The sequence below is a fragment of the Brienomyrus brachyistius genome, chromosome 20 (assembly GCF_023856365.1).
Source record: "Brienomyrus brachyistius isolate T26 chromosome 20, BBRACH_0.4, whole genome shotgun sequence".
Lineage (NCBI taxonomy): Eukaryota > Metazoa > Chordata > Actinopteri > Osteoglossiformes > Mormyridae > Brienomyrus > Brienomyrus brachyistius.
Window position 1 is genome coordinate 15,620,393 of NC_064552.1, and position 14,910 is coordinate 15,635,302.

Sequence of the window (14,910 nt, forward strand, 5' to 3'; positions counted from 1 at the left end):
GGTGTGTCCTGTCTTCTACTTGGTGCTTCCTGTGAAATGTTCCAGGTTCACCATGAAGAGATAGAGAGTTAATGAAGAGGGATGGATGGCTGGATAGATTACAGATGCATTTTTCCCTACATACACACCATTGAAAGAATTGCATATATAGTGGATATGAAAAGTGTACATACCCCTGTTAAAATGCCAGGTTTTTGTGGTGTAAAAAATGAGAGCATGATAAATAATTTAAAAACTTTTGCCACCTTTAATGTGTCCTATAACCTGTACAATTCAATTGAAAATCTGTGAGAGGGAAAAATATATATGTAAAAAAATATACAATAAGCTGGTTGCATAAGCGTGCACACCCTTAAACTAATACATTTTCTGCATTTGGCAGACGCCCTTAGCCAGAGCAACTAACAGAAGTGCTTAGAAGTCTCCTCAGTGAATATTTTTTGATACTGAGTATTAATAGTTAGTATTGAACCCTTTTGATGTTGAAGAAGAGAAATCGACAGGTACAGGAAAGATTAGTAAAATGAGAGGAAAAGGACAGGTGATTGTCTATGGATGCCCTGAGGTTACGGGCGGTGAGCAAAGGACAAATCGTAGAGTTGAGCAGGGAGATCATGGTGTGTGGATGGATCAGCTGGGATGAATAGCAGTTCAGTTTTGCTGGGGTTAAATCTCCACTCGAATCTCATCATGGATGAGAGCTCATGAGCTGAAACTTGAGTGTCTGAAGGAGTAAAGGAAAGGATAAGTTGGGTGTCATCTGCATTGCAATGATATGACAACCCATGTGAGGATGCAATCTCACCAAGAGATCTTGATTAGAGGGAGAACAGAAGAGGACCAGGAACTGAGCCCTGAGAGACACCAGTGGTGAGTTTGCGTGGAGTAAATGTGGATTCCTTCCATGTCACTTGACATGACCGGCCTTCTAGGTAGGAAACAAACCATTGCCATGCTGAGCTACGAATTTCAAGGTTCATAAGGATGGACAAGAGTCTTGTGGTTGACCATGTCAAATGCTGCAGAAAGGTGATGGAGGATGCAGACAGATGACAGTTTGGCCATTCTGGCAGCATGCAGATTCTCAGTGACAGCCAAGAGGGCAGTCTCTGTTGAATGTGTCGCTTTGGAGCCAGATTGGTTAGGATTGTGAAGGTCGTTCTGAGAGAGATAGAGAGACAGCAGATTGTAAACCGTGCATTCAAGGATTTTTGAAATAAAACAGAGAAGTGATACCGCTTGGTAGTTGCTGATGTCTGAGGGGTTCAGTGTGGTTTTTTTCAGGATGGGAATCACCTTGGCTTTTTTAATGCCATTAGTACATGACAAATGTTATGGCCACCACCATGCTTCACTGTGGGTGTGGTGTGTTGCTTTTGCACCAAACATACCTATAAGACTATAACACATATTTTTTTTTTGCTAATTTTAGCCGGGCCTGGATGTTTTTCTTTGTAAGAAAAGGCTTTCGTCTTGAGACCCTATCCCATAGTCCAGACATATGGAGAATACTGGAGATTGTTGTCACATGTAGTACACAACCAGTACTTGCCAGAAATTCCTGCAGCTCCTGCAGTATTGCTGTTAGTCTCTGGACAGCCTCCCTGACCAATTTTCGTCTTTCCTTTTCATCAATTTCGGAGGGATGTCCAGTTCTCCGTAACGTCACTGTTTTCTCAGGGTTGCCAACTCTCACGCATCTGGCGTGACACTCACGCTTTCATTCTCATGCAAGAAATCTTAACGCAAATCTATACTATTCCATTATAAACCTTGTTACGTGCCGTAAGGTTTGGGGGGGGATTGGCTACATCAGAACCGTTGGTAGTTTGCACCCCCTACAGACTAATTACAAGGTAATAAAACTGTTCCATTCATGCAAATGAGAGTGCAGACTGGTTCCGAATTGAAAATCTCACGCCAGCCAGCTGACCAAGGTTGGCAACCCTGTTTTCTCCACTTCTTGATGACTGTTTTCACTGTGTTTCATGGTGTATCTAATACCGTGGTATTTTTTGTACCCTTCTCCCAGGAGACTGATTCCTTTCAACAATGAGATCCCTTTGGTGATTAGTAAGCTGTATGTGAACCATGGTCTTTTGCTGTAGAATGCAGCTGAGTAAATGTCAAGAAAATCCTACGAGGATAGCTGAAGTTTATTTGGGATTAATCAGAGTTACTTTAATTGATGACAGGTGTGTATCAAAAAAGACTAAACGCTGTAATTCAATCAAAAAGTGCTTCAACAAAGTATCAGTTTACGGTTGTGTACAACTTGAAAGTTTTTTATTTTTTATATTTTCCACCCTAACAGATTTGTTTGTTTTTCAATTGGATTGTACAGGTTATATGTCACATTAAAGGTGACAAAAGTTTTGAGATGATTTATTGTGGTCTCATGTTTTTACATCACAACACAGGGCTGTGCACACTTTTTATATCCACTGTAACTGTAGGCTACTCTTTTTAGCAACCTGGCTAAAAACAAACGAAAAACCACAACAAAACTGTCAAATCAAACCATGCGTTCACGCCATTTGTCATTTGCCTGACAGATCAAACCATGCGTTCATTAAGCTGGAACCACACTGCACGGTAATCCGGTTTGTGCCGGAAGCCCAGAGATGTGAATAACTGATAGGATACTTCATTATCCTCCTCAACAAAGCAGTACACAGGGTACCCCATCTCCCAGAGCTGCTTAGCCATTATAGAAATTAGCATCTTAGCATAGCCTTTATGCCTGTGCTCAGGCAGCGTGTACAGGAGTCCCAGGGCACTGTGCTGATATAGTAAGACCCAAGAGACCGGCCTGCCACTACAGTCCATCACGCACCAGCTGGGGTAGTTGGAGATGTAGTTCCTCACAGAGTTGTAGCTGTTCTGGTTCCCGCCATACTTCCACGTGCTGTTCACCAGGTCAGTGTGCTCCACGCTCAGCGGGACGATCTGGTATCCTGGGATACTAGTGAGAAAACAAATGTAAACTTTAACCAGTTTTGTTATTTGTTTGGATGTCTATAGGTAACCAGTGCAGTTACTACACATGATGACACCAATACTGAATAAAAGATTATATTTAAGCTGGCACGATTTGCTTTTTTTACCTTTCAGGCTCTTTGAGATGACTGAGGTCCTCCAGCATCAACACAAACATTATTCCCTCTATTTTTGATGTAATGTTTTGGTGAGCACAGAGTTCTTTCACCGCATCTATGTGGTTGATGTCAACACCTGAAAAGAACAGTGCATATAGATATATTGATATATATAGGTAAACACTAAAGTTTTGTACATACTTCATAAATAAAAATTTTGTCTCTTGTCAACTAATTTGGAAATCTGTTATAATATTTAAGGGCATTTTTAATTGCTTGCTTGAGTTTTTTTACCTCCCAGTAAAGTAAATGTACTCCAGTCTAGAGCACCATCGCTACTGAGCAGTTTCTTTAAACTTTCTCTGTCACGTGAGTAGATGCTGTAGATGTTGAAATCCCCCTCTCGGTCCTGAGAACGCTACCCAGACAAAAAGGCATTTTAATGCTATTCCCTTTATGTTACTTTGTATTCTTTTTCCATTCAAGCCATAATGCAAGTACGGTGAAACCTTGTATTGCGAGTAACTTCGTCTGCGAGTGTTTTGCAAGACGAGCAAAAATGTATAGTAAGTTCTAACTTGATAAACGAGCGAGGTCTTGCAATACGAGTATTATGTATACGCTTTGTCTGCCAAGCGTCACGTGATCAGAACTGAGCCGATGATTCTACTCTCGCGCTGCGAGATTGTGGAGTAATCATCCCCCATGCTCGGTCTCAGTCGGCGTCCCTCACTCGTATAGTCAAAATTTAGTAGAAAAGCACCACCCGAATAAGGGGGTAGCAATGCGAGCGATGAATCCGTTTAACGACAATGCAATGTTCACATTTCCGCGAAATCGATAAGGAAGCAAAAGCTGCTGCCATTGGATAGGTACCTTGTTAAAGTCACACAAAAAGAAAAAGATTCCAGTGAACCAACAGATAGCAGTGATTCTGTTAGTTATAGTGAAAGTAGTCCTACAAAATAACCCTCCTCTTCTCCTCTCTCTCGTCTCCCTCACACCATCCACGATTCTTTTGAAATGTAAAGTGCAGGTTAATTTGTTTAATGTATTTTTACTTTATATTTTGTATTAATAATTTTTATATGAATATTTTTGGGTTGTGGAACGAATCATCTGAGTTTCCATTATTTCTAAAGGGAAAATTCGCTTTGATATACGAATACTTAGGATTACAAGCACGTTTCCGGAACGAATTATGCTCGCAAATCAAGGTATCACTGTAAATTCATTCCTGACCTTTCACAAAACCATATTAATTTACAAAAGAAAGTGAAACACACATGCACACGTGTGCACAGAAAATGTCCCTGACCAAGCGTTGATTATCACAACACATTTGAATGATTAGGGAATTCAGCTTTGTACCTGCTGCTTTTGCTTGCAGATAATAACATTAAAGTCTGGCCAGGCATCTGAAATTACCATCTGATTATGAGGCTTTCTTCTGTTGATGTTTAACAAGTAGCCGTACACCTACAGTAACACAAGATGCAATTTACTTCACATTATAGCAGACTATAGCTGAGTGACACATCACCAATTACACTGAAAAGCTGCTCATTACAGATAACAATAAATGCGCCATATTAAATTCACTCTAAAGGAAAAAGGACAGGCTGGTTGATGAGTGCCATATGTAGTTTCAGAAATTCAGCTCAGTTTACAGCATTCCGGTCTACCTTGAGCGACTCAGGAAATAACTCTCTGAGCGAATTCTCAGCCAGCTCCAGGTCTGCGTCGGTTAGGACATGCATGACAACAAGAATCACACAGGGGAAAGCTGGGCGTTAAATGAGCCACCCCCTGTGTCTAGGAGAGTTTTGACAATATTTGTCATGTGACAATAAAATCAGGAAGTGGTAGTTGTTTTCCCACAAAAAGCATGCAAAATAGTATATTTTACACATCAAAGCATATTTTTAGAGGTCTAAAAATATGAACTGTTTACCAACATGTGAAAAAGTAACAGATTTATTAAAAGATCATCCCTGGATTCCATGGTGACTCGGTCAAAATACGATGAACCAGTATTTCAAATTACCTCACCATGAAGCAATGAAGTCAGGTCAAGTTTCAGCTGTGTAACATATTTCAGTGTAATTCTAACATTGTTTTTCATAGTTTCATACGTGTAAAAGTTTCTCATGCCACAAAACTTTTTGGCACAAGGCACCAATATTAATACAGAAAGAAGAAAACACAGCAGGAAGCAGAATCAACATCTGTATTTTACGGTAGAACCCATGTGTTAAACTCGCCGGGTTAGTGGGTAAGGCGAACAGGCACGCGAACGGGCAGGAAGCAGGCGAAAGTTAGGGAAAATGGGGATTTATTACTAGTACGGGCAGGGCAAAACAAAAGCACTGACATCGACTAACATCAATGGCGGACAAAACCTAAGGCAAGACATGGACTGAAATAGACAAGACTGGGCGAAAATAATCAGACACAGCTGGGCTAGATCGGGGAAGCACACGTGGATAATCAGGGGGCATGGTAAACACGAGGATCGGACGAGCCGGGCATGACACCATGTTGACTTAGATAAATTATCTTAAATTATGTCACGTGGATATTTAGCAATTTTAATATACGATACAATTTATCCTGCTTTACACTGAAGGGAAAGTCACAAAACAAGGGTGTAAGTTTGGTTTCAGCACTGGCAGGGACCAAATCACCCCTTAAATGCACTTGGTACTGTCATAATACAGGTTCTTGCTGTCCACACTCAAATCAACTCCTTTTGTTCCAAGTTATGTTTTAGTATTAAGACTAACTATGTTCTGTTTTCAAAGTTTTAGGTTAGAATGGGAAGATGTGTGACCACTTTTACCCTAAACAATAAAATATTCATTTTATGTTTTGTGGGAATCACAAAATAGAAGAATTTATATAAATTAAACATGTTTAGACAAACAGTTTTCAGTCAGCTATCATAACTGACAACCTCCTGCAAATACATTTGAGAGAGCTGTAGCTACTAAGATAAATAGTGTGAAAGATGTATGTTTTCGGCCATGTCATTATCTTGAAACAGCAATGCTTTAATCTGAAAATGTAAGTGATTCAGCCAAACGTTTCACAAGCCAAGGAATTAAGTTACATTACATGTAAGGTTTCAGATGTGCAGCGTCCTGATATTACCTGACAGCCAGACTCACTGACTTAGGATATTTTTTTTTCTTTTTGTAAATTCTATTTAATGACTTGAGACACTCAGACATTGATAGAGTTATTGTCACATTATATCGTTTTAAACAAATACTGTTAAAAGTATCCTCAAATAAGCCCCTTCACTACTTATTCCATATCAGTGATAACTGGGCAGTCAGAGCAATCTAATCCACTTTGTATTGGGGCAATTATAAGGTTGCAGGTTCTGGGAATCCTTCACCAGATACAAAATTATACAGTGTGTATGTAGGGTTGCAGAGTCTCACGAGACACACAAGCAACATCATCCCTGAAAACAAGCCTAAAATAAGTCCACTGTGTATGATGGAGAAATCAAACCTAAATACGTCCAATATACACAACCACATTGTTTGGTATATTATGTGTGTTCCTCATAAATACACTCTATGGACAAAAGTATTGGGACACCATGCCATTACACCTACAAGGATCTTTTATGGCATCCGATTCTAAATCCATTGGCATCAATATGGAGTTTATCCCTCCTTTGCAGCTACAATAACTACCACTCTCCTGGGAAGACTTTCCACAGGACTTTGGAGTGTGTTTGTGGGAATTTTTGCCCATTCATCCAGAAGAGCATTTGCGAGGTCAGACACTGATGTTAGATGTGAAGGCCTGGCTCACAATCTCCATTCTAGTTCATGGGGTTGGGGTTGAGGTCAGGGCTCTGTGCGGCCAGTCAGGTTCTTCCACATCAAACCCATGTCTTTATGGACATTGTTTTGTGCAGTGGGGCACAGTCCTGCTGGAACAGAAAAGGGCCCTCCCCAAAGTGTTCCCACAAAGTTAGAAGCTAGGAATTGTCCAACATATCTTGGAAGGCTGAAGCATTAAGAGTTCCCTTCACTAGAACTAAGGGGCCTAGCCCAACTCCTGAAAAACACCCTCATGCAAAAATTACAGTTGGCACAATGCAGTGAGGCAGGTCAAGTTCTCTTGGCATCTACGAAACCCAGACTCGTCCATTAGACTGCCAGACAGTGAACTGTGATTTGTCACTCCATAGATCATGTTTCTACTGCTCCAGGGTCTCGTGGGGTGTGCTTTACACCACTCCACTCTTGTAGACCCTGCTCTGTTACTTTATGTGATCTGCCACTTCATGGCTGACTTTCTGTTCTTCATAAGCACTTTAACTTGCAATAATACCACTTCCACTTGACCGCTGAATATATAGCAGGGAAGAAATTTCATGAACTGACATTGAAAAGGTGGCATCTTATGACAGTATCACACTTGAATTCACTGAGCTCTACATAATGACCCATTCCTTCACAAATGTTTGTAAACCTGACTGCATGGCTACATTCTTGATTTTATGCACCTGTGGCAATGGGTCTGAATGAAACACCTGAATTCAATGATTGACAGGTGTGTCCCAATACTTTTGTCTATATAATATATAACATGCATACAACAGTAACTTAAATACTGGGGACATGGTTCTAAAATTTTTATTTGTTGTTTTGTTTTGTTAGTGTGACAGTAAGTAACTGCATGGCTTGCCATAAACTAAGCAGCTTCCTTTGTCACACATTTTACACAATTTTTTGAATACTGAACAGATATCATAACACAAAGAAAATGTGAGAAAGATATACAAATTATGTGATATATCTGCAAAACAACACGTCTTTATTAACCTTTAACGACTCATTCAATATCAATTTTAAAAAGTGATGTAAAATTAAATGTTATTTTAACTGAGCTAGCCAAACTGGCTGAAACTAGCCAGCAATACCTTAACACCACAACTTCTAAATTAGAACAAGCCCAAAAAAGCAATTTGCAAATGAATGAAATTGTAAACAAAGAAAAAACGCCGAAAGTCGCTTATAATAAGCCAACCTAGCGACGCTGTGTTTTCTCCAGCAGGCAGATTAGTGGGCAACTATATACGGGCCTTCTTTCAAGGTCACGTGACTAGGAAGCTGCGAAAAACAAGCGTCGCTTGGATTCACGTTTGGTCAGGTGCTCATATTTACCCGTATTATAAAATGCCAAAAGACAACTGTGCCGCTCTATTGTTTCCTACAGCAACGAACGGATGACATGTAGTTGTCCGGCAGAACAAGATTTAGAAAATATCGACCTCTGAAAAGAATCATCAGAAGACAAACATATCTTTCTGCTGGGCGGATCTTAAGCACTGTGCTGCCTATAAAGGTATTCATCTTATGCGGTTAATAGTGGTTGAGTTTAAATCAGCACAGTACTGTAGTTAAGAAAAGGCACGAAATCAGCGTAGTTTTTGGCTTCTGTGTTTTGCTCTGAAGCCACAGTCATACAAACGGAAAGGGAAATATTATAAAATCTGTATAAAACATTTTAATATTCAGCAATGAACATTGTTCTCCCTCTTCCTCTCTAGGTTATGCTAGTTTACAGGTTCAAAATACATACTTTGTTACTGAAGCCTTTGTTGTGGTTTCAGGCAGTCTTGCTTTAATCTTGTTTCTGATTTGTTCAGGTAAGGATGATGACAGTCCTAATTCTAGCAGCCATGATGCTCTCCCTGCCAGGACCTGTGAGCTCCGAAGCCGTCAGTCCCAGCAGCCCAGAAGTTCTTAGAGCCTCAGCCTATGCCATCCGCGTTCAAAACCAGATGAATGGGTACCCCTATGCCTTCAAAGTCACGGCCATCCAGTCTGCCAGTGCCCAAGTAAATTGGCTAAATATCACCTGCCTTCTTTTCCTTTGCTCATCCAGCATGTTCTTTATCATGTTTAGGTTCATCATGTTTTAATTCAATGGTGACTGACATTTATGGGAATATGACAGATGATGATGATGATGATGATGATAATATTAAAATTATTATTGCCTAGCAGATATGACCATGCATTTGACATGACAGGCTTGAGGAATTAATGAACATTTGCAGTTAACTTCACCGATTGTGACCGTCTGGTTTCCCCTGCATGGATATCAGCATTAATGCTGCTTAAGCAGATTTCGAAACCCATGTGCTTGCTTGCAGTGTGCGAGTGGGGGAGGCTGAGGGAATCGTGCCAAAGTGACCATACCAGTGAGGTTGTTCTTTTTCATGTAGATCTGTGGTACAAATGTTCAGGACAAGAGCAGAGCAGGCAAATACTGATATGATAACAAAATGGAAAAGGTCTTGTGTTTTGATGTACACTTTGGGATTTTGCAAGTCATACCGGTATATTAATGATAATAATTGTATTCCCTGGACATATGGTTTTAGAACTGGTCCATTGCCACAGCAGACAATTATCTTATTGCGATAAACTGTTTCTCTCTGGAAAACTTTGAAAGTTTGAATCCGTCAATCTGGAAGTGAATACATTTTGAGCAAATCATACCAAAATGAAGCAATTTCTCTTCGTGGTTGCACATGAATGGACAGCCACACGCACAGATCTGGTGAACCTGGTTACATTGAGCCCAGTCACGCAAATTTGGGCTTTTAATAAACTAAAAGTGGTGGAGAGAGTTTGTAGGAGGTCTGGGAATTGTGGAGGTTGGAGGGAGGGTGTGAGGAGCAGGGATTAGACCAGGGAGAGGCGGTGACGGGTGCAGCCGGGAAATGCATTATTGTTATTCCTACAGAATCTAGTTATGATAAGTGGCCTGTGTTGTTTGCTGGCTCTTAGCTTTATCCACCTGCACGAGTGAAATACTGGCTGAGGGTGCAAGCTGGGCAGACGGTTTGCAAAAACGAGCCGGACATCGAGCCGGCAGACTGCGCACTGCGGAGCTCTCCAGATGCCAAGGTGGGACACGGAGCTCCCGAAAACTGCAAATCCATAATACCTTAAGTGCAAAAACGTTACTGCGCATTCCGTCAGCAAGGCCATTATTTACAGAACAGAGCTTTTTCTCAGTCTTTGAAAATGCTTCACAAAGCACTTTTAATCTGCTAACACTCAAGTGTTTTGTCTGAGATCGGTATGTTAATGTTCTTACTACAGCATTGCTACTTATGGCCTTGCCCTGAATGACGTGTTGATTTAGTCAGTACTTAGTGTCCCCTGCTATTACGCTGCATTTTGTGTCCCCTTACAGATGATGACCTGCGATTTCGTGGTGCTCATGGTCCCGTACTCCGACGTTCCAAGCCACCTGCTGGAGAATCGATGTAGTGCAACTGCCTGACATCCAGTGTAGCATTATTTTCATCGAACACAATGCTCTAATATTGTTTTAATCTTGGTAATGGAGAAAGAAAGCAATGAGGAATTTAAGTCTCTTTAAGGAATCTCCTTCCACAAATGTTTTATGGTCCATCAGATATTATTTAGGATTATTATGAACTGTGCAATGTATCAGTGTTGATGTTTCAAAGTAGTAAATATTTATTGTTATATTTCTGCATACTAATACTGATGTGTATTACATGAACTACAGTTTCACAAGTATTAGTTTCTTTGAAGAACTTAATATGTAAAAGTGAAGTAGCTCATGTTTACAACTAATAGGTCTCTTACATTTTCTTACTGCAGCCTGAGATACATGAGATAGCTTCCCTAAGCAGCTGGTGGTGACTCGGGGTCGTCGGTTACTCCTGCAGTCCTCCCTGCCACAGGCTTTCGTGCCTCTTTGTTCTACCAGTCAATCCACAAATGCTGCACCTTCAAATAAGTTCAGAGAGCTGCACACTCTGTTCCCAACTGAGAACAGGCAACAACGTGGGCCGTTTGCGCTTCTCTGAGCACCGGGTTGAGAAACACTAGCTTAGACTCGCTTATGTCCTCTTTGAATTAATCTTAGTGTTTTCTTTGCTTATTTCCTGGTCATCTATTACAGTTTTTTCCAGTTGCTAATACACAAATTGCCAATTCAGGATACGAAGTGAATGTATCATTTTGCGTTTTCAGTGTACTGAATGTTTTGTTTGCTATAGAGCAGGGGTATTCAGCTAAAATTTAGGGAGGTCCAGTTAGAGAGAATTTCTTGAAGCAAAGGTCTGGAAGATCATAGTGTTGAACTATTTAGTGTGATATATATTTAAGTAGTTTGTTAGTTGTTTAAACATTGCATGTAATCAATACCTAACTGTTTCAGGTATTTAACCGTGTAAATACACTTTTGACGTAGGTAATTTTTGGTTTATATTGGAATAATATAGATTTTAGTCTGAAAGCGTGAGTGTCATGCTAGATACAGGAGATTTGGCAACCCCGAAAACATACATTTTTGTTTCACCTGAGTTGATTTATATAACAAATGACATTACTTTATACAGTTGTTAAAAAACGGAAACTTCAATGAACATGAAATCACCAATAGACTATGTCTATTTATCCACCATGTTATATAATACATCCTGTGTTTGAAAACTTTTCAGCTTTACAATTTCAGGACAGATCAGCCACTCTCTTAGGAACATTACGGCATTTTGGTTGCAGCTGTTAGCTTCGGTGCTGCTATCAACACTAATGGCCCATTAGCGCAAACGAAGGGCTGCTTACACCGAACTACGTCTTGCTTGGCGGTTAAAGGCATTTGACTTTCATTGGTGTGGGAAATGGCGGTTCTACTACTAAACCAATACCAAAAAGACTACAAAAGCTGCGGTGGTTAAAATAGAAGCCCCCCATCAGGTTTTAAATAATAACTTCCTGGTTTTGGTTATCGGTCCGGGTCCGTGTGAGACAGCTTCTGTGCCCGGACCCATAGCGCGGTCCGCCTGTTAGTGACCTCTGCTATAAAGTTTAGAAATATACTAGTGTTTGTTTTTGGGGGGTAGTGCACAGAATATTGAGACATTCCATTTCAAGTGCAGGGGTGGACAGTTCCATAAAGCATAGATTTTGATGCCATATTGAAAACTTTTTTTGTAGAAGCTTAGACACAGTTTCCTGATAAACATGGGTTTGTATTTTCTCTAGACACTGTTTCCATAATCCTAAGCACGAGTGTCGTCTCAAAGCACATTTAACCTCATGCTGTCACTCAGAGAGAACTGCCACTCAAAAGATAAAACACCTGTACCTTCCAAGAAACAGAATGAGCACACCGTTGTCATGGTTAAAGCACAAGCAAATTTCAGTGTCAGCCCGGTACTCAAAAGTCATCATGAACCAATGAGAAAACTATAATGCAGCAACACAGAGAATCTCTTTGCTTGTTGCAATGGAGCCAAACAATTGGTAAAGACACCAAGGAAGAGGTAAAGGATGAAGCTGGAGAGGAATAGGTCACAGGGTAAGAAGAAGAAGAGGAAGACACCTAGTTACAGATGTCCCAGGCTTACATTCGGGGGCAATGTCGCACTGTGACAATCTCACATATGACAGACATCCATATGAAACAAGTGGATTTACTTCATGCTATGGAAATGGCTTGTGATGACAGCCATAGAGTCCCTGCAGGGGTTGATTCACCACCTCAGGGGATGCTTCCCACACTGTCTTGCCTGGGAGGACGTAGCATGCAACATTGATGAGGCCCTTTGGCCTGACCCAGCCTGACAACAGGATACAGAGTCAATGTATTAGTCTGCATTTTAGTGTACTGAAGTTTTTGTTTGCTATACAGTTTAGAAATATGCTATTGTTAATTTTTGAGGGGTAGAACAGAGGCAAGTGAGGCGTGTATTCCATTTAAAGTCCCAAATACAGTTACACATTTTTTGTTTACTTTTTGTATTTTCCTTTGTGCTGTTTTTATCATCTCCCACCCCTTACAGGACACACTGTCAGTACTGAGCAGCTCCATCAGCGACAGACTGTTGCATCCAAGGTGTGTGACAGAGATACTGCAGGTCTTTTCTTCCATCTGCCATCAGACTTTACAACAAACAATAAGCACATACCCAATCCCATGCTCACATACTCCCACACATACTGAGACTGTTCTTATGTTATAATAGTCGTTTTATTCCTGCTAATAACGTGTATATATACATATACACATTTATTTATCAATCAACATAACCTACATTACATTTATACTTTATTTTCGGTATATTGTGCAGTTGATTGTATTGTATATATTTTATTTTATATTTCTTATTTTCTATTGTTTGATACTACTGTTATTGCTTAAGGACTTTCTGCATTCTGCTTATTTCTGCTGCACTGTCCACTTTGCTGCTGTAAAATGCAAATTTCCCACCCGTGGGACTAATAAAGGCTAGCTTATCTTATCTTATCAGTTCATCAACACCTTTGCTTTGGCAACAGTATTTTCAGTTAGTTGCAATAGTGTTAAGGTGACAGAAGTAGTGTCTATATAGTTGGGAGTGTGTGTGTTTTAACAATAAAGATTTGTTTGGCAATAATCCCTGTTTGTGGACAAACTAATCTTGTCCGCAAAAGGCCGGTGTGTATGCAGGTTTTTGGGGCAACTTTTAGGTCAGCTGTTCAAACCCAGGTGTGAGGGCTCTTCAGCCAATCAGTCCTCTAATTAGTAAGCTAATTAGGGAGTTGCTGTGTATGTACCTGAATACATAGCGGCCCTTTCTGGGCAAGACTGCAAACCCCAGCTCCAAGCAAAGGAGCCAAGAGTTAAAAATCTTTAGATCTGTAAATACTATTCTTGTTGATTGTAGCTAATCCCATTAATATACTGCACATAAGAACGTTAATTTTGTGTTTTTTTGTGCAAAAGGAACATGCCAGTGTAGTCGTCCAATTAAATTAAGGATTAGATTTTGCACCCATCCCATATATTGTCTGGTTTTGAACCAATTTGCAATGGCACAAAGGGGAAAAAACAAATACGTTTGGTGTCCTATTTTTTTCAGATGCAAAACTACATAAGTCGTTACCTCCGTAGTTCGAACTATGGCTTCAGAAAGCACCTGCGTTGTACTTACATAGGTCGAACCACGCAAGTTGCTAACATAGTTAACAACTATGGTTTTGGGAAATGCACCCCAGGTTAATAGTTACACGATGGGAGGCTCAGGATACAAGCTAAATAGGGTTATACTTGACTGAAATTAGCAACCAATGGAAAATGTCTAGTACAGAGTAATGAATATTTTAATATTTGGTATAGAAATAACTAATATATGATCAGGTCAGAAATTATAATGGTGGGGGACTGGAGATTGCTTCACTAAAAATGGTGGTCAGCCACCATGCTGGATGAGGCGTGTCAGGATCTGACTGGGACTGCCTGCTGGTACAGACCTGACCAGCGTCTGTTTTGTGCTGACTCCATGTGCTATGTAGAAGCTGTCATGGTCAGGTAATGTTGTTTAAAAAAAGACTTCAGGGTTTCTTAGGGTTAGCATTGTTATTTTTAATGACTAATTTCAGTTCTTTTTATGTTTAAAGTTGTGACAGCCCAGGATGTTTGCACCAGTCACTCCACTGATCCCAGCTCAGCTTGTGAGCAAGTGAATGCAGTTAGCCAGGTTAACAAAGGAGGCTGTCATCTGAGTGTACAGGGCCTGAGGTGGGGGAATGTCAAATGTGGGAACATTTAATAATAAAAACAATGAAAAAAAAATGCTGAGTGAAATTTTTTTTCACAATTTATAATATTTCTCACAATTCACACCCTAAAAATATGTTGTGGCACTGATGTTGCAGATGCAGGGTCAGTTTCTGACTTTGAAGTATTTTTCGTGCTGGCTTTGTGGCAGTCTTCCAGGAGGTCAGCCCTAGGAAGTCAACCTGGATGT

The 14,910-nt window shown here is 40.3% G+C and overlaps 2 protein-coding genes across 5 annotated transcripts; one reads left to right on the top strand and one right to left on the bottom strand.

Annotated features, from left to right (window-relative positions):
- Positions 1–37: 37 nt before the first annotated feature.
- On the bottom strand, positions 38–4,909 carry si:ch73-106k19.2 (glycine N-acyltransferase-like protein 3). 4 transcript variants are annotated; one of them, XR_007384059.1, is made up of 7 exons: positions 4,784–4,909; positions 4,470–4,577; positions 3,393–3,516; positions 3,108–3,234; positions 2,837–2,965; positions 806–1,161; positions 38–724 (listed from the first exon to the last, which is right to left on the bottom strand). XR_007384059.1 is itself a non-coding variant. In XM_048986958.1 (6 exons), coding segments are annotated over exons 1-6 (564 nt in total). In that variant the 5' UTR covers positions 4,859–4,909; the 3' UTR covers positions 38–1,160. The 4 variants fall into 4 exon arrangements, 3 of the variants coding, with proteins under 3 accessions (XP_048842915.1, XP_048842914.1, XP_048842913.1); XM_048986958.1 differs by having other exon boundaries at positions 38–1,161; XM_048986957.1 differs by lacking the exons at positions 38–724; positions 806–1,161 and having other exon boundaries at positions 2,156–2,965; positions 4,527–4,577.
- A 3,316-nt stretch (positions 4,910–8,225) lies between these two features.
- Positions 8,226–10,638, top strand: zgc:194981 (uncharacterized protein LOC561073 homolog). Its single transcript, XM_048986967.1, has 4 exons — positions 8,226–8,471; positions 8,776–8,967; positions 9,926–10,045; positions 10,338–10,638. The coding sequence occupies exons 2-4, from the start codon at positions 8,782–8,784 to the stop codon at positions 10,425–10,427; spliced, it is 396 nt and encodes a 131-aa protein (XP_048842924.1). The 5' UTR covers positions 8,226–8,471; positions 8,776–8,781; the 3' UTR covers positions 10,428–10,638.
- Positions 10,639–14,910: the final 4,272 nt, after the last annotated feature.

Excerpts from the sequence above, each read along its gene's own strand:
- si:ch73-106k19.2 (XM_048986956.1), bottom strand. The coding sequence starts at position 4,858 with ATGCATGTCCTAACCGACGCAGACCTGGAGCTGGCTGAGAATTCGCTC. Across the intron at positions 3,517-4,469 it reads TCTGCAAGCAAAAGCAGCAG|CGTTCTCAGGACCGAGAGGG; the intron begins GTACAAAGCTGA and ends TTGTCTGGGTAG. Across the intron at positions 2,966-3,107 it reads CATCTCAAAGAGCCTGAAAG|TATCCCAGGATACCAGATCG; the intron begins GTAAAAAAAGCA and ends TTTTCTCACTAG.
- zgc:194981 (XM_048986967.1), top strand. The coding sequence starts at position 8,782 with ATGATGACAGTCCTAATTCTAGCAGCCATGATGCTCTCCCTGCCAGGA. Across the intron at positions 8,968-9,925 it reads TCCAGTCTGCCAGTGCCCAA|CTTTATCCACCTGCACGAGT; the intron begins GTAAATTGGCTA and ends GCTGGCTCTTAG. Across the intron at positions 10,046-10,337 it reads GGAGCTCTCCAGATGCCAAG|ATGATGACCTGCGATTTCGT; the intron begins GTGGGACACGGA and ends GTCCCCTTACAG.